The sequence below is a fragment of the Diachasmimorpha longicaudata genome, chromosome 11 (genome assembly GCF_034640455.1).
Source record: "Diachasmimorpha longicaudata isolate KC_UGA_2023 chromosome 11, iyDiaLong2, whole genome shotgun sequence".
NCBI classification, from domain to species: Eukaryota; Metazoa; Arthropoda; class Insecta; order Hymenoptera; family Braconidae; genus Diachasmimorpha; species Diachasmimorpha longicaudata.
The window spans coordinates 3739270-3764119 of NC_087235.1; the positions used below are offsets into that span (position 1 = coordinate 3739270).

Genomic DNA, 24850 nt, shown 5'->3' on the forward strand with positions numbered 1-24850 from the left:
TCTTATCTCTAACGATCCACGGCTCCACCAACGAATGCCAGGAGATGCGGAAGTTCCTGGGTCGAGTCAGATCGTAAAAACATATTTCCTGGAGTACTCGATGACAGTCGATCAATACACAGGGCACAGATGCCATATTATGTACACCATGATGTGGGAAGCTTCACCTGTTTGTGCCAGCTCGACAGGACGACATTTGTCATTAACATATATACCATTGGATATGTCAAGCCGCAAATTTGATGGTCACGGATCACACTCTAAGGTCTAACACGTAGGTCTACGTTTGCCTAAATTTGTCCCACGTAAACTCACGGGTTCGATCTAGAGCATTGATCCCGGTCTTGTTTCCACTTCTCCATTGGCTTTTAATTGGATTCTCTGTTCGCACTCGTAGATGAAAGATGTGAATACACACCAGTGAAAAAACAAATATCATATTTTTTTATCATCGCTTTTATTTCGCTGAAAGTCATCTGAGATACCCTCTGCGGTGTCGTTTGATGCACATCGTAAAAAAGGCAATGGCTTTTGTATTCACCACTCTTCCCCCCCCCCCTCCTCGACCTCCTCCTCATCTACCTCCTCATCCTCTTCCCATCCCCCCACCGGGTTGTACAAAAGAAAGTGCAACGTGAAAAAACTGTAATTGCATCACATTATTGAGAGCTCAGAATAATAAAAAATATTAGCATTGTCGATAGTTAGTTATGACTAAAATAACTAGATTCAAATTGAGTTTATTTACAATTCCTGGATTCATTCCATCTACGAATATCAGTGAAATTTCGATACGAAATGAATTGAAGAAAAAAATAAAAATGTCAAATTTATTAATGAAAAAACATTGAATCGAAAAATATTGAAAAAAGAGGAGATGAAAATTACCTATAATGTTTAGCTTCGAGAGAATACCTGAAATTTCATAATTATCCATCAATTAATCAATTAATTTAACATTTTCCATCATTAATTTTCCCACAATGATGTACTTTTATTTTAATTTTCGTAAATGCTAAAAATCTCAAATCACGAGCATTGCCATTATCGACGTTGAATGCCTGAAATTTTAATTTACCATGAGGAAGCGTTAACAATTGTGCAACAATCAATGAAACATGAGTAAACGTGCAATTAGATCAACACTGGGTGCCTCCATGCGTAATGGAATATGTAAGATGCATCATGGGGTGTTAGTTTGTTGGATGGATGAGGCTTTTCTCTAAAGTCTCACCCCCAACTGTGTACACTAACGTCGTATGCATGCACCAACCCTCAACCCTCGTAGATTGGAAGACTATCTGGTGTGCCTAGTAACCTAATGCAATATTTCCATCACTGTAATTGATTCAGTGTTGCACTTTGTGTTCACTCTTCAATATCAGTGACCCGAACATTAAAGCCCCAGTTCGTATATTTCACGAGATTTTCCGGATATTTCAAAAGAATAAACAGACTTTTGCAGAGGTATTTCGTACACCCCGGGGGCAACGTAAAGGATTCCGCTTTGCAACTCTTATGGGCGAGTTAGTAGGCAAATCAAAAGGGAGGTTACTTTCAAAAAGGCAATAAGCGCTCCCTAAAATTAATAAAAGGGCTGTTCTGTCGAACAGTATGTCAATCTTATCTTTTAGGTAGTGAGCAAGGTAGGTAGTGACAATTTATCTTTTAGGTAGTGAGCAAGGGATGGAAAAATTCGGAAAGACCTTCGGGGCTTTTCCTGATTGAGAGGAAAGCCAATAAACTTTTTGAAACTGACTCAATATTCACTTTTCAATTTCACTAATATTTCTCGTTATTTCAAAAGAATAAACAAACTTTTTCCGGTGTATTCCATATTCCCTCGGAAAATCCTGGAAAATCACGTTTTGCTACTCTCCGATGGATTATTTTCCAATCAGGATGGACTATTTTCAAAAAGTCAGTAAGCACTCGGACAGAACTTACCGGAAATAGTTTCTTTCTGGACAAACCTTCTCGACCCTCGAATTTTCCAGAGTTTACGAGTTCGAGTATTCCTCCAATATGTGCATGGGCAATTGGATAAGAAACCCAATTGACGTTTATCAGGAGGACAAATAAATATAAGTATGGATGCCTTATCGTTCCAGCAGTGGACGAGATGGAAAAATTGGGAAAACCGTTCAGAGCATTTCCTGCTTGAGACAGAAGTCGATAAACTATTTGTAGCTGATTCAATGTTCACTTTTCAATTCTAGGGAATGCTAGATGATGGTTGGAGCCCTTCTGGATGGATTAGCCCGCAAATAGTATAGGCTATTTTCGAATAGTCAATAAGCATTCTCCTGAAAGCCACCAGAAGTAAATTCTCACCTCAAAACCTGTCGCTCTCTCATAGTAGAGTAGCTCCATTCCCTCGACATATTCATCGAGGAAAAAATTGAATTGAAATTCTGTATCCAACACTCGCTCATGCCCTCACTACTCTCCTACCGTCGGCTGTCCCTCATGTACGAAGGGGAAAAAGGAATATAAAAGTTAAGTGGATAATTTATCGTTCAAGTAGTGGACAAGGGATGAAAAAAAATTGGGGAATATCTTCAGGATTTTTCCGGGTAGAGCAATGGTCGCCAACTATTTCCCAGGGATTTTCTTCCATCCCTTTTTCCTCAACAGTCTTGACGTCATGATTTTTGACTGATGACTCTGAGCTTCCGCACGGCGAGGAATTTTTTGTCAAACTTATACTTCCATTTGATGAATCTGTATTTTCCAAAAATTTTCATACATTAACATTCAATTTTCCTCAATTTTCTTGACACTTGATCATAAAACAAATATTTCTACTAAAAAATAATTCTATTTGCTTTATAAAATCTACTATGAGTTGAGTGGTCTTCGGTATAAATAGTTATCCCATCATAGGACTTGGTTTTCATTTATAAAAAAAATTCTGAAAACCCCTCCACCAAACGAAAGGGTAATTTTCTCCAAAAATTCCTCTCAATCCCGCAGTTTCTCAAAACCGGATTAAAAACAAGAAAATATATAGCGTGCTCATGGCATTCATTCAGCGAGGCATGTTCACCCGGATCTCCCCAGTGAGTACAACAAACTCCATGCTTTTAGGACTTCAAGAAGAGTCACGATCTTTCCATGAAGACCTACGGGATAGGAACGCTCGATAGTGCACGGAAATCCCACCCAGGCGTGTTCATATATTCTCCTGGTGGGATACGGCGAAGGTATTTGAGCGTGGTGGTAACGGTAAAAGGGCGAATAGTAAGAAAAATAGTGGATCCAAGTGGGTGGATCATGAAGATCACATTTGCACTCACCTAGAGTTGCTGGAGGCAACGCTGTTGTTGGAACGGGATCGTCGGCTTTTAAGGGAATCACCACGGTTGACGATTCCCTTTCCCGTTATGCTGAAGTGCCTCAGTCTGTAGTATTCCTCTTCAACTCCTGTGTTCGGCATACTGGCGACCCGAGATCGTTGTTGTGGAAGACACAGATAATTTGGACGTCCTGATGAACGACTACCCGGTGTTTTCACCGATTGAGATCTACTGTGATGGGGACTTCCATATCTGCAACATAATTTTCCTGGATATTTATACAACTGTGCTGCATTATAAATATTATTGTTATTTAGGATAGTTGTTGGCTGTTGGCACAAGGGCAATCATTACATTTATCAAGACACACTTTTAAATTTTTTTAAGGAATAAACTATTATCACTAGTATCAGCTCTTCATGATCTATTTATTTTTTGTAAATCAGAAAAAATGATAAACCGTAAGGATTTCTACTTTAGCATTCGTGTAAATAATTCACGTTCTGGTCTAATAATAGAAAAAGATGTTATTGTCTTGGAATGTCTCAGTCTATCACACCTCTGACAACTTGTATTCTGTCTGTTAATCGTCCCAGAGGGAAAGAAAGTGAAAAAAAAATTTGGGAGATGAGAAAAGTTTCAGAATTTCTTGTCTCCGAGAAGATTCACATTGTCATATCGAGAATTGCCCAATAGTCTCGTCCATTCACTCGGTTCAACGAACACAAGAAGGGTGGTCGGTTGAAATGAGGGGTGAGAGCCCCTCTCTTAGAAATTGAATACGTCTATCTTGTTCGTCCTTCGTCGGTCTTCCCCTTGTGTGTAACAATGTTACGGGGTGGACATTTTCGGGACTCAGGCAACTCAGTAATTCGCTTTTATGTTCTGCGAAGAACCTGCCCTTGTACCCACTTAGTATAAATATCACCGTCAATGGACGAGAAAAATTATGAGCGAATTTTTGTCTCTTTCGGCTTTTATTCGGATGACCTCTCTTGTCAGCCTTATCGTTCTGGAGTTTGAAATATTCTTTTGTCTTCGAAGGAGTCGTCTTCGTGGCGAATTTTGTTGGAATTTTTGACGGTATTCTCAGGGAGATGTGCTGAGAATTTTCTTCAAATTGGGCTTTTATCGAAGCTTCAGGGAATTAATGGATAATGCGAATAAGATAAACATTTCACACCGATTTATCGCATGGTATTGCAAAAATTTAAATTCAATTATCAGGCGAAGGGGAGGGAAATTCAGGCACCTTTCGGAAGTATCAGGTTATCAGGAGTTAAAGTGAGTTATAAAATTTTTACTGGAAGCGCTGTAAAACGGTTACACTCGACATGACCCTTCGGTAAGTTTGCGAGCGATATCTCAGATTCTACACGAGATCAGGCCATTCATTCACGAGATATTCATTGAAAACTAATATTCGAAGGCAATCAAACTGTCTCACCATGCGCTCCGGAAATTAATAAACGAAAACTGAATTCTATTGACAAATTTGAAATTCCAGTTAACATCTGTATCTTGAATACCCATTCATCAGAGCACTAAATTAATTTCTCAATCAAAGTTGTGAACTTTTAACGAAAAATAGTTTCAAATTCCCATTTTTGCATTTTTTAAATTGATTCTTTTTTTAAAGCTAATTGATTTTTTCTTTGTGCACAATAATTATCGTCGAGAGAATTTTCCAATGGTATCAGATCAGGCTCAATAACACACAAGTCGAATCGTTGCCAGATGAAATTTATCGGAGGAAATACCTATCCCACTGTGCTCCCGTAGCACCTGACAAGGGAAATGTCAGGAATATAAGTCAAGTGAAAGTACGATTCTCATTGGATCGCAGTACCAACGGGTGCTCTGACATCTATCTCCTCAATTTGCCATTTATTCCCTCTCGGTCTTCGATATATTTCACCGCTCGACTCAATCACTCGAATCATCCCATCACCTTTTATCCTTTTCTTTTTTCTCTCACAAATCTTTGCTTTTTGTCGTCGGTCTGCTCCTCGGATTCGGTAGCAGAAGTTTTTTTCCTGCGTTATTTAGCTGTTATACTGGACCAGGAGCACAAGGTGAATGGCGAATTTAAACGATTTTGTACTTCTTCACTCCGTCAAGAGATAAAATAATCTTTATCGTGAATTTCAGAAACGCAGAGATGTACTGAGACACTTCGCTCCCGAATTACCAAACAGTTAGGACAATTTTAATTGAGCTTTTCTCCCGTCATTCAAGTTAATTGAAGTGACCATCGTTAAGTCTTCCAAAAGGGTAAAATATTCCCCGAAATATCCCCAATAAATTCCCCCAATCGAGATCAATTTCTCAGAAGTCCTCAGATTTAATCACAAATTCGACTCTAATTATCAGAAAAAAATCTCCACCGTTCTATTGAAACCTTCAAAATCTACATACATTAACCCGTATTTTTCATGACCCTGTGTGGGAGTTTAACTGCCTGAAACACCACGCCATTATAGGAATTCGTGCACACCGTGAATAGCAGGTTTGCGCTAATTTCGAATCGTATAGATAAGCATCTTGGTGGGTAAAGAGGAAAGGGACTGAACCTATAAATTCCAGCTAAAAGGAAATTACTCAAACTGTGCTGTCGCACGCAAGACACATGGTATATGTTGTGTTATAAATGTCCAAGAAAGAAATAACGATGGGGACAGAGAAGGGAGGAAATGAAGGGAATCCCCGACGCGGTGATACTCAGAGCGAAGTGTACAATTTCCGTATTCGATTTTTCCACGGAGTTTTATTTAGATATACCATGGCAGTCCAAAATTGCCTTATTTTTTCAAATGTGTTCATTACATGTGTTTTAAAAAATGAACCTATTTTAATGAAAACACGAGTAATGTGTTCAGTGACGATGCACTGGAAAGAATAATTCAAGTGGTGCGGAGAAAAAAAATCAGTAAAAATTATGGAACGCTTTGAAAAAAAATTTATAACAATTCCATAAAACTTTTCTCACCCCCTTTGAGTCCGGAATAACGGAAAAGATACGATTTTATCGGATATGTCTTTACGTACGAGCATAGAAATTTCAGAAAAATAAATTAAAGTCAACTGACTTCATTTCAATGTTGTGAATCTCCTGGAAGGTGAGTGAATCCGTAACGTCAAGGAGCTGTCGCATATTCTCTTCCCTTCGCCTGGCATCAATGTCCGGCCTGAGGAGTATCGTGGCCGCTGGTGCATCCAGTGATAGAGAGGGCTGTTGTACGACAATCGTCGCCTGGGCTGTTCTCTTGGTTCCGGCAGCGCTTCCACCTTTCAATTCAAATTGAATAAGAAAAATCTAATGAATACTGGGCAAGATACTATCAATGTTCCATCGTTAGTTATTCAACATCACATTCTCACTATTGTTAATCATTCATTTAATGTATTTTACAACATCACTCTGTCATTCCACAGCGATAAAATTGTCTTCAGTGAATTTATGTGCTTCGTACGCGTGTAAAGACCCAGTTCAAGACAGTTCTGAACTTATCTAAGAGTTTCTCAAGTTTGAGAACATTCGAGGTTCTTTTTGGCTTGAGAAATTTCATTCTAAATTATTCACCGAGTGCGCTAACTTATGCATCAAGGAAATGGGTTATTTATGATTTTTTCACCGTTGAAACATGATGGGAAAGTCCCGAATAAGACGGAAAATCGTTATAATTTCTACTGAGACTTGTGATGAACTCATCACTGGAAATTAAGAGGTTTATAGAACGTCTGTGTTCGCAAATTTAAATCAAGTTTCCCTTCCTAGAAGATAATATTCATTTTCATTTGATTTTTCAGAATATTTTCTCACAAAGAAAAAATATCCGATAAAAAACTGTGGACAATTCAATTAGTCCCATCACGCTACAAGAATTTCTGAATTGCGCATCAAAACTTTCGGCGCTGACTCATGAATTTTTTACTGCAAAAATAGCGGCGATGGAGTAAAAAATGCTTGATGAAAAAAAAAATCGGAAAAAATTGCAGAACAACTCAGCGAACTCAATTTTCGCATATAATACCACAAGAGCTCCGAAATTATCGGATATTTCCCGATAGGTTCGTTGCAAACAAATGAACGTGTCAAGTTTTCCAGTTTAAAAATCACGAGCGCGAAGCGCGAGTGATTTTTCTGGAAAACTTGACGAGCTTATTTGTTTGTAGGGAACCTTGAGGGAAATATCAGATAATTTCGAAGTTCGAGTGGTATTCGGGGGATTATTTTTTGCATCCAAATCTTGGCCGATAGAATTGCACCATGAGACATAATTTTCAACGAATTGCCATTAATCTGTCAGATACAATTGAGGGTTACTTCAACATTTGTTTTTTTTTATATATATCAACATGCAAAATTTCCAGTGTAATTTTCAAGAATATCCGCTGAAATACCGTGTTGACTATACAAAATAACGTCGAATGGTGCAATCCTATTGGCCAAGATTTGGATGGGAAAAATAATCGCATGTAATACCACAAGAGCTCCGAAATTATCGGATATTTCCCGATAGGTTCGTTGCAAACAAATGAACGTGTCAAGTTTTCCAGTTTAAAAATCACGAGCGCGAAGCGCGAGTGATTTTTCTGGAAAACTTGACGAGCTTATTTGTTTGCAGGGAACCTTGAGGGAAATATCAGATAATTTCGAAGTTCGAGTGGTATTCGGGGGATTATTTTTTGCATCCAAATCTTGGCCGATAGAATTGCACCATGAGACATAATTTTCAACGAATTGCCATTTAATCTGTCAGATACAATTGAGGGTTACTTCAACATTTGTTTTTTTTTATATATATCAACATGCAAAATTTCCAGTGTAATTTTCAAGAATATCCGCTGAAATACCGTGTTGACTATACAAAATAACGTCGAATGGTGCAATCCTATTGGCCAAGATTTGGATGGGAAAAATAATCGCATGTAATACCACAAGAGCTCCGAAATTATCGGATATTTCCCGATAGGTTCGTTGCAAACAAATGAACGTGTCAAGTTTTCCAGTTTAAAAATCACGAGCGCGAAGCGCGAGTGATTTTTCTGGAAAACTTGACGAGCTTATTTGTTTGCAGGGAACCTTGAGGGAAATATCAGATAATTTCGAAGTTCGAGTGGTATTCGGGGGATTATTTTTTGCATCCAAATCTTGGCCGATAGAATTGCACCATGAGACATAATTTTCAACGAATTGCCATTTAATCTGTCAGATACAATTGAGGGTTACTTCAACATTTGTTTTTTTTTATATATATCAACATGCAAAATTTCCAGTGTAATTTTCAAGAATATCCGCTGAAATACCGTGTTGACTATACAAAATAACGTCGAATGGTGCAATCCTATTGGCCAAGATTTGGATGGGAAAAATAATCGCCGCTATTTGACGAATATTGAATTTGTCCCCCTTTGCTCCAGGAAAATTTACTCAGCGTGGAGGCAATTTGTGCTGAAACAATTTTTAATGCGTCTTGAACTGCAGGAGGAGAAATTTCCTGATAAAAAAATCAGGTGCTGAGGTAAAACTATACAAGATTTTCATCGAAATTTCATTGCCAATAAAATTCTCACAGAAATTTCCCTGAGTGTCACCTGGAGCCCTAGTATTCCCGCGTTAGCACGAGAATAAGAAGAATAATTCTCTCTGGCAGTAAAATTACCGAAGTAAGATCTTGAACTGAATCTTCTCACGCTCATGGGCATGTTATGCACGTGTCATTGCTGTTGTAAGCACATTCCTGTGGCAATTGAGATGCGTAGATACACAGCCAGGTGAAACAGAGTGATAGAGTTTCATTGAGCGTCGACGAGGCCGCGAATTGGATTTCTGATGAAATTCACCAGTAATCATCGAAAGTCAATAGCGGAGCTTTCGGGCTTTACAGAGACGCGTAATCGGAAACTGAATAGGCCTGTACATACCCTGAACAATACAAGGGCTTGCTGAACGCTCAAGTGGATTCTAACTGGGGCCAAATGCCCTCTCCCACCCCCATGCCCCCTGGCTAGGCGATTAAATAATCAATTACACTTTGACTCGAGTCACCGTAGATGAGACCCTCGGCCGAGTGATCTACCTGTGAATCGCATTTACTCTACGTGCGCTATCAAACACACTCTCGTTGTTTCAAACACCATAAAGGTCGTCATGGTGCTCTGAGTGGTCACGTTTGTGCCCTTTTACCTGACGCAAATGTGGCTTAACTTCGTATGGCACGTAGGGATATGTGAAAATCGATTTAACTCAATGCCTGAATATCCAAGCCCATCGGTTATTGCACCACCTACTGCACGTATCACCATCCCCAGCAACGTAGATCAACATCAAAAGGAATTACTGTTTCGGGGGACACATTATTTTTACGCTTTGGTGAGTGAAAAAATTTAACCAACGATATTGGACCCTGAAGGGTTTTTTCACGCACTTGCACCCAGTTGAAGGACTCTCACATTTACAACAGAAGCATCAGGATTGATTTGAATAAAAACATTCTATTAAACAAAGCACAAGGACATGAGAATTGTGCTAATTTCATGCGTAAGACATTTTCCTCATTAGTCAATGTATTCGAGGGGGAAATCGAGATACGCGTGTACTCGGTCTCGTTGAATGATTGAAACAAACACATTGATCACTTTACACATGTAATGAGCTTCTGTTTTGTGTTTGTTTTCAAGTAAATTCGTAATCAATTTAGGACTGAATCGATGAGAACTCGTGACGTATGGTGAAACAGAAAATTGATACGGGGCTTCAATAATTCAGGGGGATTTCAATTCCGTCGATTTAACTCAACATCAATTTTTCCACGAAATGTTCTGTTCGAACAAATTTGCATTCGCTCTGACATTTTAATTAATTCACTTGATTTTCAGTGTAAATTGTATCTCTTTTTTTTCAACATTTTGATGTTAATGAACGTGTAGTACCCGAGGCATTTTTCGCGCGCAATTTTCAATACCTTTCAATGTTCATTTTTATAATAATAGATTTTCCAATGGTTTTTTTTTCGACGAATTAAATTTCATATTCGCAGCCCCGTTGGCGCTCATTCAGGTGTCTGACGAGTGAGCGAGTTGTGAGTTTTGTGGCTTTTTCGTGAAAATTAATTTATGAGAAATAAAAGAAATCGGCTGCTGATAGAGCTGAGCAATGCGGAGACAACATGAGACTCAAAGGTAATACTGACATTAGATTCCCTATACTCAATTTCTTTAATTAAAATCAATTTGGATGTTGATGATTATCAGAAAAAAGAATTTTAATTTTAAGAATATATCATTACTTTCATTAAGTCTGTGAAAATCAAAGCTCTTCGTTCTTTATGTTTGGAAGTAACTATATTTCCCGTAACTTCATTCCATACTTCCCCCCGAGCTGCAGTATTATCATTGAATTTTCAATAAAAGCTGACCCACCTGCCAGTGATACCGAGTCTCATGAGTCTCTCGAAATGCACTTGCTAGAGAAAAAAAAATGAGGTAAACAGACGTGTGATGAAGTGACATAAGAAGATAAACGTATATCGTCACGTTTTTCGCGTCCTCCTGTGGAAATTGCCTCGGAGCTACTATATTCTCCAGTATTTTACAAAATTCCTCCACGGAGAGAAATATTCAGTGAAAACTACGGAATCGATTACGAAGCTGGCTAGAAAAATTTAAGTAGTGGAATTGCGATAAAAATACGTATTTTTTCAAATGAATATTTCTCTCCGTATTCTCGAGTTCACCAGAATTTTCCCTCCTTTGACAAATAATTTATCTTCTTATTTCTCTGGAAATCCAAACGAATAAGAGAAGAGAAAGCTAACAAGCGCCACGTGTTCAGTACTCTCATCGAGTTCGTACACCCCAAGAAAGAGCCCAGAAAGACGTTTCCTTTTACCCAGAGCACATGTGAAAATGGAAAGAAACAAGAGCCTTCGAATAAAAAAGAGCTTATCAAGGAAATGACTCAACCAAATAAAGAAAACATACTGAAAGGATTGAAAAATAAAATCCATTCAGGTGTTCCCACTACTCGCATTTCAGAGGTCTTTCCAGAGGCGCCCGGACTGTACCTATTGCGCAAAACGGGAAAAAGAGCCTGACCCATGAATGAATGGTTGAAACGAGGGGATGAGCTTCTGAAAGAAAGAACAATCAATTCATATTTTTTTCATCTGCATTAACAAGGACTTTTTAAACATTCTTTCTCCATTACCGTGCACTCGTTCGATCTTCCAACATAAAAACATTAAACAAATTGCTCTCGTCGCAGTAATGATTCGAAAAATAAAAAAAAATCCACGTTTCTTCGGTGGAGAAAGCCCCACGAGCAAAATGCGTCGCAAATTCTTTTTTCCGATTTTGAAATAGCATTCACTCGTCTTCGAATATTTCTACAAATTTTTAATTTCATTTGCGATAATTAATGACAAATGAAAGACCCATAGAATCGCAATCAAGCGTAATATCGCGTGCACAGTTTACTGAATGTCTAATTCATTGAGAATGAAAATAAAATTAATCAACAATTTTTCCAGCACTCGAACAAGCCCTCTAATTACCTGGTGGTCGTCCTCGTCCTCTGGCGCCGGCCGAGCTCTGGCTATTGCAAGTTGGCTGGGGCCCGCAGAGAGATATATCCAGGGGATTCGTAGTGACGTTTATGCTTGGCTTGGCCGATGGCTTTGATTGTTTAAACTTCTCTTTTCCTTCGACGATTATTTGCGCATCAGTTTTTCTGCTCAACACGACTGAGTTTGCATTTATGTGATTTATTACTGCGGGCTCCTCCTGCAGAGCGTTGTCCTTAGCTGCTACTAAGGCCAACATCGAGTTCAAGTGATGGGGATCCGGCTGGCCCGCGTCCACAGATCCTCGTACTGGGGTACTGGAAAAATAGACGATGATGGGGAGATTAAATAGGGCAGGAGTTGGACTGTCTTCAAGGAGTTGGACTGCACACTAGATTAATTGACTCTTTGAGAGCTGCGTAGAATAATTTTTTTGGAAGGAAACGATGCGGTAGAGGTTTTCTGTAATTTTTTAGAAAATTTGGAATATCATTATTTTTCTACAAATTAAATGGTTTTACTTGTATTAAAATTTTTATGGAAAATTTCTCTCTGTGTTAACCAGAGAAAGCTTTGTTCCACCAATGATTGTATAATAAACTGATTAAGACATAAATTCCACGGAAATAAATAATTCATTGCCGCTTTGGCATCAAACCTTCTCCGTAAGTGTCGTAAACAATATATACTTTCCATAAACTTGACGTGAAAGCGCGACACTATGTATGCGGCTCGTTCAGATGCAACAACAATGTTGCTTTAACAGCTTTGAACAGGCCCGATAATTGCTTCGGTGCAGAGATTTTATTACTGTTTTCCCCCAGACCCTCATTACTGAGGCTGTGGAAATTCTGAATGAAGGGAGTAAATAATCCCGTACCGAATGTAGATTGCATATTTGACACTTTGTGTACAGAGCACTGGGGAAAAAAGACGGACAGGTGAGTAGGTGGTGCGCGTTAATAGTGTGGGATACACGTGACGATAGCTATAAAGTGAAGAAAAACGAAGCCGACCCTCGTCAGCTCAGCGAATTATCGATTGAACATTGTATCGGGTTTAACGGGAGGTAGGTATGCTCAATACTTCCGGACGAAGAAAAGTTTTTGATAAAAACGTCGTGTTTGATCATTTCTTTTCTAAAATTTGGTAAAATTCAATAAGAGATGATCCAATTAATTATGTTCATCAATATGATGTGGTAAAAGAAGATAAGTTAACTCATTTCGCGGCTTTCCTTTATATAAATATCTCAAAATCTACAAGAGATAAAAGAATTTTCATTAGGACTTTTTTGTAGAACTCAGTTTTTCTAACAAAAAAGATTATTATTAAAAAATTTTCCTTCTCCTGAAAGTTCTGCGATCTTCATCAGGTAATAAAGTTGAAGTTCAACTAACGTAACTCGTTTTATCACTTCCCTCCGGAAATGAATCATTACATCAATTTTTTTCTAAATTTCTAAACAGAAATCAGGAGAATATGACGGATGTCACATTTTCATAGAACGATACGACAATTGTTAATAAAAAATTTATCTCTGTGAGGTATGCTCCTATTCGATAGTTATCCGGTGGTAAAAATAGAGTGGGAAACCCTAGATGTGAATTATGGATGTGAATTCCAGGATGAAATTGCATTCGAGTTCAAGTGGAATTGTGAACCCGTGAGGTAGTTGATATTAATCCACCGGATTCGATAATTCGCGGTTGGTTTTCGGGGCTTTTCCATGAAATTTAAATGGCCAAGTGTGTGAAATAATAATGCCCATTGTACAGAGGGAATTTGCAAAAGCACTCACCTAAAATCCGCTGTTCGCAGGTCTGGCAATGCTGGTGTTTTTCCACTAGTAAATGTAAAACGATTTTCTTGGCGTGCACCGATGAGGGGCGTTGGTGGTGGTGCACCAACACCATTCACTGGGCTAACGCCAGCTATACCTCCACATGGTGCATCAACGCTTGGGGCAGTGGTGCGCTGATGTGTACCATTGGCCGTTGTGCTCTTTGATAAATTTTCTAATTTTGTTGAATCGATTTTTGAGGGGGGTGAGGCCGGATGGTTTGCTGGTGGTGACATCTCTGAGGGCTCGTCGATCAGGTCCAGGCTGTCATCGCGCTGTTCAGAGTCTGTTGTTACCTGGTTTTTTTTAACATCGGAGGAATTATGACGAGCATCGAGACAAGAAATTATACATAATATATAATACATATTATTATTGTTCAAATTCCTGATAATAATTAATTATTTTCTAAAGAGAACGACCTTGAGGGCGTTATGAAGAGAAAAGATGATCACCAATTCACTTTTTATCATTTAAAAAACCTCTTACCGTTGTGACCATCGTCTTGGCACTGTCCGTGCTGTTGTAGATGGTCGTGTCGATAGAGGCAGTGCTAGAACCCATGACGACAACCTGGGGAACAGTTGAAATTGCTGGGGGTACAGTCCGACAGCTGCGACTCTCTCCCGCTGATTTAAAGTGTAGCCTTTTGAGAGCGGACGCAGCATGTGCCAAGAGATCGCCGTCTTTGATAGCACTGTCAGTCGCATGATGACTACTTCCTCGTGCTGGCGACGACTGCGACTCCCCTGTATCTTTGATACCACCCTTTGATCCTTTAGCCGAGCTACGATTGTCCACGCATCCCTGAAAAATCAAAAACATTGCCATTCAATCTTCTGGTGTACTAGCAATGAATCTAATTAAAGATAAATCCCAGTTTAATCTGCAGTTTATTGTGACTGGATGGGTATAATTCCCTTGACAATTTCCTGACCATTGAAAATTTTCTCAGTGCATTTATCTTCTGTTGCAAAAAGGATTTGCCAGCTTTTTTTTATGTTTCCGTTCGCTATTCACAGCGAATATTCGTTGTTCTTCCTTCAATTGTTCTACAGCTATCTCCAACGTCCAGACATGAAGTAAAACGGGTGATCGAAGTGGAAGGGAGCATGCATGGGCGGATGGGCTTTAAAAAAAGGTGTCGAAACTCGCGGTACGTTGCGCCTCGAATAGACGGTCCATTCACCGACACTAAATCCATGAAAAAAAATCGAAGAGTGAAAGAATCCACTGGAATATTTCCAAAATATCGAAAAATATTTTTTGGGGATTCGTATGGCATTCAAAAGCCATCAAATATGTTGATGAAAAAATTTATTACATGAAAATCTAATGTTTTCTGGTATTTTTTCCCTCAATCATCTCGTTAAAAATTTATTAGACGACAATCAAACGCTTTTCGGTATATTTTCCTTTAATTTTCTCGTTAAGGATGAAGATGAAAATGCTCCAGGACTTTTTTTAATGTATGTCAAATGAGGACATAGTCATGTAGAATTTCTTTTCTCCTTCGATACAGGAAAATTCTTCACGTGTCTTTTTATCAGACCTCTTTCCATCCTTTTTCGTTATCTATTCCACTACTACCATCTAAATGCAAACGTGACGTTGACAATAAAAGTATGCGATAAGCTTGCATCGGCACTCCGAATTCTCCAATTCCTCCTCGTGTCATCGTTTCAAAGGTCGTGCGTTATCCCGATTTCATCGCTGGCAGAGCACCGGGGGTATACCGGAGATTAGCCTGGCCCACGTTGAAAAGGATTCTGATTAAATTCAGGGGATGGACATGCGTACCATTTTTCGCTTACCGCAGATTTTTATTTTATTGATGGCAAATGGAGTGTCCACGTTACTAAAGGAGCGCAGGCAGCATTATCGTGACGTTTCGACAGTTCAAAGATGCTCGATAAATCCATTTTTAATTTTTTTTCAGGGGAATACATCGAAGCCACGTGTGGATCCACATATAATTTATCCTTTTAATTGTATAAAAAAATATGTAATGAGATGTTGTCGGACCCCACATGACGACAAATTGATTTTACTCAAGTGGATAATTATTGATTTAAAATATCGAACATTATTCTCTCGCGTCTCCTGCATTACTAGTAATCTACCAGTCAAAAAAATATTCGATTAAATTACGGAACAATTACGCACTTTTTCAATGAACTTTAAGGAAAAAGTTCAAAACGTTCCAGAAAAAATATGGAACGTTCAGTGAAAACATGTGCAACTGTTCCATAATTTTGACTGAACTCTTTCTCCCAAATTGGCAAATTATGGAAGAAGCACGTAATTTTTAAAAAAATTTTCTCTCCGTGTGTCCTTCTCCCTCGAAAATCCGAATCTCCGTAGACTCGAATTTTTATTGGACACCGGGAGAATACGCAGAAAGAAAAGCGATAAGATACTTTGCCGTTGAGAAAAGCGAGAGCGGCTCACTTTGATGGGATCGAATTTCATCCGCTCGGTGGAATAACCAAGAGGGCAACTTTTCCACCTGGCATGATCACATGGTAGCTCCCTTTATTTTTTGTCGATCGAATTCCCCTCTCCGTCGCTCAATCATCCATCTATCGGGCGAACACTGGCTGCCCAGGTAGGAAAAAACGAATGGGCCAACCTTGGTACAAGCACGGCCGCCGAGCTGCCGTAGCTCGGCACCCGGGCTCCAGCCAAACTCGCGCCGAACTTGGCTAGACCCTGGGATGATAACACGGGGCCAGGCCTGGGACCGAACTTTGGCCAGACTTCGGTCGCCGTACTTTGGCCGCACTCTGGGCTTACCATTCGGCCCGAAATTGGCCCAGGCCTGTTGCCGAACTTTGGCCGCACTCTGGGCTTACCATTCGGCCCGAAATTGGCCCAGACCTATTGCCGAACTTTGGCCGCATTCTGGGCTGACCATTCGGCCCGAAATTGGCCCAGATTTACGACCAGAGCTGTGGCCAGGCTCCAACCGTTGCCTGTATTGGGTTCAGAATCACCAATAAATATATGAACGGTATATCTGATAAGCAGACATGTATTTATTACCTTCAACATTATACAGAAAACAGTTTTATTATGTGACAAAACTTATATTTAAATTTATTAAATCTATTGACAAAAAAACTCAGCCAATCAAAAACTTTTTTCCTCCTATCGACATAGTACATGTTTTCATCCGATTTTGGTTGAACAGTTAAAGATATGCAGTGTTTGTATCTCCAATTTTCATGAAAGATAATCACAACTATGAGATTTTTCCGCGAACAGAATATGAAAACTCAAAAAAATGATTGCAGGTATAAATTGTAGAAAAATCTTTTGTGGATTATTTTCATCCGCTTTTAAAATAAATAATCTACGTAGATCATTTGAATCCGAAATTTAATACGACATACCATATTAAGTCTTAATAAACTCTCTCTTACAATCTAATAATATTAGCAGTCAGTCTTCAGAATTCGAAGATTGTATTAACAAAATATCCAACAAAATAACGCACCAATGTTATTTTTTAAATTAGTAGTTTAGAATTGATAAATTATCGTGCTTCAATTCAAGCATGAAAACAGTCATTATAATAGCAATATTATGGATAATTTATTCCGCTATGGATGATAAGAATTAATTCTTATATCCATAGACAATTGCTGATACGAATTATCCTGATAAGAATTATTTTTTCATCTCGGAAAGACGTCCTTTTTTTACAATAATGTCTTCTCCATCTGCAACTCCGGAACACAGAATGATATTTAGTTGCATTGATTGTGTGCTAGTTCTATATAATATTGCTTATTATATTCACTCTTTCAAACAAACTTAGAAATATAAAAAAGTCTTGGATAGGATTACATATAACTAATTAATTTCAACCCTTAAATTTGAAATCTTTGGGGAATATGGACGCAGTCCGATTGTGAAACTTCAACCTTATAAATATTATTTGACTTGAATCACCAAATACTGAAAACAGCTCTCAATGGCTGAAATTACTTTCATTAGAATTTTTCTTAAAAATTAAAAATCCACTTATTATTTTTCCCTTTAAACTTTTGGACATAATATTTAATCCCTGAACCAACAACGGATATTTATTCCCGTGATCTAACTTATGAGGAAATGACATAGAAAATACTTTATTATGCTAAGATACATCACATTTTCCAATTGTTATTTCCATCTTCTGGATTTCCGACCTCGCCAGGAGAAATATAATAAATATAATTAATACTTCAATGACAGCCGAATACTAAACAATATTCATATATTAATATATATTCTGCCCAATGAAACGCCTCGCGATAAAAATATATTGATAATATAAACTTTTCCTATTAATCGTACCTTTTATCAAGAATATCACAACTAATACAATTACGAAAATGAACTAATGGAGTCATATTAACACAGTGATTTTACAATTCCATTTATCCCGGAAAAATGAAGTATTATCGATTGGTATCAAAGGAACAAACTGAATTATTCTCGTTATGATGACTTGACCCGCGTTGTCGTTCCTTACGCCCACCCTCTCGATCGCCAGAACGTGACAACCAAGTACTTACTTCTGACATTATCTTCTTCTCATCAGTGCTGGATCCTATTACCTCAATTATCACATCAATCAGTACTTTGCATACTGCAGTGTTATAAAAATTTTTCTTTTTCTTTCCGCCAGCTTCCTTTCCGTAACCAGAATAGTGCAGTGACACTGTCTTCCTCAGAACCGCAGATAGGATAGTGGAAACACATATTTTCATCTCTTTTTTATTGCTTATCAAAACTCTCATGAATAATCGCTAAAAATAAAAGAAGGGAAATTTTTTTGAATTTATGAACATGAGAAGACATCTTTGGGCTCATCGCCAGCGGGTTGGTTCTATAACCAAAGCGTTCCAGTGACGTAGACTTGAGTCCCGGTGATGAAAGATTTTTTCATCACCAGAAAACGAACCCAGTGCATGTGTCACCGCCCAATTTATTGATTTTACATAAAAAAGAAGAAAAACGATCAATTTCAGATATATTACCAGTGTTTCTACGAGATCTGGGTCCGTTGTCAATATCGCTTCGTATTCCTGGAACTTATCATCCATTTCAAATGGTAGTGGCGTAGACATCTGCTTCTGTATTTCAAGCAAGCTAGGACCAGAAGCTGGGGCTAGATTAGTGCCAATGATTGTGGTCTTGAGCTCATTCATAGACTGCTTTAAATCGTAAGCCATCCTGCGTCTTAAATTTTCGAGCTTTTCATCTAATTGCTGATCAAAGTAATCTCGAAGGGAGTTCAGGATTCGACGTTCATTATCAGCATAATGACTAGATGACAACTGGTTTTGTGGTCCCAGCATTTTTGGCATCTTAGCAGGGGGTACCATCATTGATCGTGAAGTTTTTGGAGTTCCTGGGCTCACAATCGAATTCAATCCGTCTTCAGCGCGTGTAGTAGACGATGCACGCCTTTTTCGGTTACCTTATGAAATTAAAGGAGGACCAAACGATATAAATTGATGGGTAGCAGCATCAGATGAAAAAAAAACTACCCAAGCCCCCACCAAAAATATATAATATAATCTAATTCTATATAAGTTCCGAATTTTGTAAAGAATGTTCAAAATATAAATTGGACCATTTTCAAATATTTATAAATATAAATTTTTTCATGCGGGAGGAACTTGGCCGATGATTGGTCATGGAATATCCGAGCCGATTTTACCTGAAGCGTTATGGACTAGTGGTGAAGGAGGTGTCAAATGAAGTTCTTTTCTTGTATTTCTCGCTGAGTCCATCGATTTTGTAGGTGACTGCAGAATTCCATCGGAGGAATCATTGCTCTCAGATTCATCAGTTTCGACGTCTTTAAGCAAAGTAATATTCTTCCTTGACCGCTGTTTAAATGATAAACATGCACCTGGAAATTATTGAAAATGATGATTTATCCCTGACCGGATCATTTAATTAACACGAACTTAGAATTACGTGCTACAGTCCCATATTACCTCAAAATTGATTTATTACCTGTTGGTACAGATCGCGATTTACTCGACATTTGCAAAAAGCCAGAATTATTTTGAGCCTTTGAGGCTCGAATCTCCTCAGGATTAGCTATAAGACAATCATGATTTTCGTCTTCAGAGTCAGATCCACTCTGGTAAATGCTTTGAAATCTTGTCTTTGGTTTTGCTTGTATACCTACGAAATTTTACAAGTTTGTAGTGAAGTAGTAACACAACGTAAGTTGTCTCCAGCCTTTGTTTTTTATAGCTATTTCAAAGTGGGGAAAGAATGCATGCATTTGAAAAAATATTTTTTTTGTAGAACCTATCGCTCCTACAAAAAAGGTTTCTATCAAAATTTTACCATTTTCCGTAGATGTTCACTTTGATTTACCTCTTCACAACAGAATTATAATGCTTTCCTACATAAGAGATGGTGGGGAAAAATGGAACGTTTCTCGTCCCCTCAACATTCCAATGCTTTTATGTATAAACAATCATATCAAGTGTAAATCATAAATTTTCCACTTTATCTTGTTCGCACGTAGTGATTTCTGTTAGCGACTCAATTTTTTGATGAGTAAAGAATTGCAATAAAAAAAAATAACCTAATATTTTTCGACCACAACATAATAAAAATTTTCTTATAAAATCATTCAATGCGATTCTCTCTTAAAACGATGTTTCGAGACAAATACACATGTAATGACTGCACAGATACATAATTAATATTTATTTTGTAAAAGATTTCAAAAATTCGGTCAATCTAATTCCCAATTTAGGGAACGATGGGTCTTTTGATGTTAAATACGAGAGTTGAATAAATTGGGGATGAATAATTGGGGTTAAGAGTGGTTATAATTGTTGATAATTGACTTTTACTTCATATTAACAGGACTTACCAGACTTTGGAGTTTGATTTCTAGGTGGAATCGGGATTTTAGTACTAAAGATGTTGTTTAGTTGAGACTTTGATGCAGTTAAGGGTTTTGCTGAAATTTTTGCTTTCGAGGAAGTTTCGGACCTCCCCCCCTTTCGATCATTTTCACCATCGGTTGTCTCACAGTTGAGAGTTACTTGGGCCTTTTTTAATCTTCTGCGACCCTGATCCAAATCAGCTGAACACAATCAACATATGATCCTTTAATATTGAAATGAACCCATCGAGCAATTCATCAAGTTATAAGTGGAGTCATTTCAATTTTTGTACCTGCTCCGGTGATGAAGCAAAATGGATAACTTTGCCAAGAGTCCTTGGGCGAGTGCAATTTTTCCAAGTAGTCGTCAAGTAGATGATATTCAGTTGTCGGTGGGAATTTACAGGTGTCTTCTTCTGCACTATTAAACCATTTTTTCGGCACCAAATCAATGCATGGTAGCCCTTTTTCGTTTTTCTCGAGAAATTCGATGACTGCGAATGGTTCGCTGAGATTTTTTGGATCGCGAGATGGATGTGAGGTTTCCGACATTTTAGGTTATGAAAAAAAATCACGATTCGTACAATTGAACCTGGTGTTTTCGAGTAGTTTCATATAAACTGATAACTTTGCAGAATGATGCATATAGCTTATTATTTAACAGAAAAAATTGCGTTTCTATTTCCATGTGTTTTGAACGGTTTTTTGTCATCACCCCACTGATGCTTCTTTTTTAGCGCCACTATTCCTTCAAAACGATTATATCACAAATATCTGTCAAACACTTAACACACATTTAATTCACATTAAATTCTCACTTCTTGTAATTTACCGTCAACTTAGTTGGTGAAATCCGAATTTGAGACAAAAAGCCCGATAAACGGATGATACGAGCAATTATGAAAGGTTATGTACACGGACGCCAGATCTAACCGATTTATGTCCCACTTGCATGTAACGACTCCACTATTGAAATTTTCTAACGACCTCGATGATCGGATTTTCATGTCGATTGTTGATTTAAAACATAAAATTGTTTGTTTCTTCCACAATTTTAATCACGAGTTCAACTAAAACATATACCCTCATTCATATACCCTCTTACCAAAAAAAAACTGCATTTCACAATGCGAACAATTTTTACGTTATTTTCTAGTGGAGGAGGGATATGGCGTATTGTCGTCCAGTTACATTTAATAAAGCACATTTGTGTTTAATTTTGTGTGCCTTCTTACATGTCATTTCAGCTGCCCAGGACTTAATGTAGAATATTCCTACTCGACTGGAAAAGTCTGGATAACTAAACGCCTCTTCCCTACTACTTTCCTGGTGTCCGAAAATATATATACCAGTAAGATCATCACAAATTTTGGATTTTCCTGATTTAACGAGAATTTGTGAAATTACGAAAACTTTCTCAATATCTAGGAGTACCACGTTATTTGGATGACTTGTCGTCAAGGTTAGACCATTGATGTTGATCATATTTGATGTTAAATGAATTTCCCCATCAATTATCATCGTTGTAGGCTTTCTCGCGATAACCCAATCACTCAGTATGTGTTTCTGATTAATTACCATGGTTCCTCCAGACTCCATCTCAGTTAGTCTGTTGATAATTTGTGTGAGTGGTTTTATCGAAGAATGAACGAGTTTTTTAAATAAACCAATGTAACTCTCTCCCCAAAACGCTGAGAGCTCATTCAGAGGAATTTTAAAGTATTGGGCATCATTAGCAACGTGGATGATACTATGCCAACTGAGAACTTGAGCCCCTTCATCATTATAAACATCAGGTAACGTCTCGAAACAAATTTTTAGCAGAGATCCAGCATATTCACTCAAATCCTTAACGAATTCCTTACTGTTTAAAATTCTGCTAGCAAAGACAAATAATGAGAAATGACAACGTAAAGGTTTCGGTAAGAAATCTTGTAACACGACGATACCACAATAATTAAGGAAAAACTTGAATTGTGATGCTTTCCATCTTGAGATATTATTCACATCAAATTCTTTCCTTTGAAATTCAATAGGGATATCGGCTTTTAATGACCTCATAATACCATCAAGCCGACGAACATCAGCTAATTTGATCCTCTGGGCTGAACTTCTCGTTAGCCATTTATCCAGCAGCCATTTCATATTACCAGAATAGAATAAATGCATTAAATCTAATGGCACTTGTTTTGTCAGATCGAATCTATCCAAAGAGAGCAGCGGGGACACAGAACCTTCATAATGATGTTCTGGTTGAACTCGCGTCTCGTAGGATACTTTAGTGCGTAAATTTGCATTGGTCACTGGATATATGCGTTTTCCTCGTCTTCCACAACCTACTGTAATGCCCTTGGTGAAACACCTTCCACAGGCATAGAAGGCTCCAGGAGCTTTGTGGCAGCAAATGAATGCTCGAGCTGGCGAATCAGCCACTATTGCTACAATTTTCACCTCAAAAACCTTGTCATCAATGCGCAAACCATTTTCTTGGAGTTCATTGGCCTCTTCAACAAAATCAGTCATGAATTCTGTGGCTGATAATGGTTTCCCATCCCCACAATAAATCGCGGCAGCAAAGGGTTTGGTAGTGTAATTTGGATGCTGTATTTTTATTGAAATTGGCCAAATTTCCTTCTTAGCATTCCGGTATACCTGCATACCGTCAATATGAACCAGAAGAGAAATGTCGTTTTCTCGATAAATTTGAGTTGAAATTATTTTTCTGAGTCCCGAGGCGATTCCCAAATAAATGAATTCACCTGGAATCTCATGAACTCCTCTCATGGTTGTTAGGTGTCTGCAATGGGGAGTTTGCAAAAGCTGCCGTGTAGTCTTGGGTATTGATGTGTAACCTTCACTTCTTAAAATGGCTAACAATTCATCGATTGCTTCTGCTGTTGTAGCTCTTCTGAATTTCACTGCCCATTGATTAATTTTTTGCTCCATTCCCCGCGGTTCCAATTTGTCCAGAGTTTGTGTATTCTTGTCTCCAATGCTGTCAGTGAATACTTTGTTGAAATCATTGTCAATGTCATCTGAATCACCATCACAACCTGAGCCCCCAAGAATTGGTTCATCCCTGTCTCCAACGCTGCTATTGGATTCACTGATGCAATCATTAAGATGCTTATACGAGCCACAATCACCATCACCACCCGACCAACTATCACCACAAGCACTAGCATTATCATCGAGATGTCGAACATCGACATCTCCACTAATTTGATCCACAATAGATCCACTACGGATAGTTATTTCATTGGCTGTTGGCAAACTAACCTCTTCCTCATCGGCATTATTGCGTTCACTGTAATCCGGAGTTTTTTCTTTAGCGCCTTCTACGTTTACAGATTCTTTTTTCTTCAGTTGATGAAAATGTCTGTATTTTTTAACCCGTGAATATGAACTCTGAGACATATTACAATAGTAAAAGAGTAATATTAAAATAATAAATTGCCGCACACGACACTCATGTCTACTGCCACAATCAGACTACTCAACACGCCATCTTACGGGCTGTTGTCATAGAATGTGTGGTATACGGTGATATCCACGCATATTTTCCCCTGAAATAGTATGTTCAGAAGAAATAATGGTACCTTCGGAAGAAGGAGAATCAAAGGACGAAAAATTTAGTGAAGGAACATTCCCCATGAGAATTCAATTTTTGGAATGCTGTTCCATATGGGACCCAAGCCTGGCAAACCATGCCCCTTGTCTGCCTGGCCATGTCTCGGGGCAAGCTTGGTGACCCAAGCCTGGCAAGCCATGCTCTTTACCAGTCTGGCCATACCTCGGGTCAAGCGTGGTTGCCCAAGCCCGGCAAACCGTGCTCTTTGCCAGTCTGGCCATACCACGGGCCAAGCTTAGTGACCCAAGCCTGGCAAGCCATGCTCTTTGCCGGTCTGGCCATGCCTCGGGCCAAGCTTGGTGGCCCAGATCTGGCAAGCCAGTCTCGTGCCAGACCTGGCCCGTTTCGTGGACATTGGCATTTCCTACCTGGGTGTTTCTTTCCACCGGTATTCGTATCTTCAGGCTGGAATATGTGGCTAACGAGGCTTCGGCCCCAAGCACATACCGTCGCACAATCGATTGCGTTAGCGCGCGAGGTTTACCTGTGTCCATATTATTAGTTACTGGCCGTGGTTGGTTGGCAATATCTAGGTCACGGGAGTCTCACCCGCACGTCTACCCCTCCCCCTGTCCATACATTCGATCATTCTCGGGG

At 38.6% G+C, this 24850-nt stretch overlaps 2 protein-coding genes across 13 annotated transcripts in view; both read right to left on the bottom strand.

The window, feature by feature from the left end:
* Positions 1-24850, bottom strand: part of LOC135167327 (uncharacterized) — a 76494-nt gene that overhangs the window by 25206 nt on the left and 26438 nt on the right. For 8 of the 12 annotated variants that reach the window (XR_010299837.1, XR_010299836.1, XM_064130424.1 and 5 more), the window contains exons 3-9: positions 14199-14516; positions 13668-14005; positions 11858-12183; positions 11369-11434; positions 6389-6587; positions 3300-3551; positions 889-915 (exon numbers count right to left, since the gene is read on the bottom strand). Coding sequence is in view for 10 of the 12 variants with exons in the window: in XM_064130424.1 (XP_063986494.1) it covers positions 889-915; positions 3300-3551; positions 6389-6587; positions 11369-11434; positions 11858-12183; positions 13668-14005; positions 14199-14273 (1283 nt within the window). In the remaining 2 variants the exon portion in view is untranslated. The remainder of the gene's footprint in view (positions 1-888; positions 916-3299; positions 3552-6388; positions 6588-11368; positions 11435-11857; positions 12184-13667; positions 14006-14198; positions 14517-24850) is intronic. The other 4 variants (XM_064130431.1, XM_064130426.1, XM_064130430.1 and 1 more) reach the window with 2 other exon arrangements.
* On the bottom strand, positions 17244-21501 carry LOC135167341 (uncharacterized). The gene is made up of 6 exons (XM_064130448.1): positions 20916-21501; positions 20608-20823; positions 19728-19901; positions 19426-19620; positions 18740-19182; positions 17244-18508 (listed from the first exon to the last, which is right to left on the bottom strand). The coding sequence occupies exons 1-6, from the start codon at positions 21172-21174 to the stop codon at positions 18158-18160; spliced, it is 1638 nt and encodes a 545-aa protein (XP_063986518.1). The 5' UTR covers positions 21175-21501; the 3' UTR covers positions 17244-18157.

Bases quoted from the DNA above. Each gene is read 5' to 3' on its own strand.
- LOC135167341 (XM_064130448.1), bottom strand. From the start codon at position 21,174: ATGTCGGAAACCTCACATCCATCTCGCGATCCAAAAAATCTCAGCGAA. The intron at 20,824-20,915 runs GTACAAAAATTG...GATTGTGTTCAG, and splicing joins TTGCTTCATCACCGGAGCAG to CTGATTTGGATCAGGGTCGC. The intron at 19,902-20,607 runs GTAAGTCCTGTT...AAAATTTCGTAG, and splicing joins AAATCAAACTCCAAAGTCTG to GTATACAAGCAAAACCAAAG.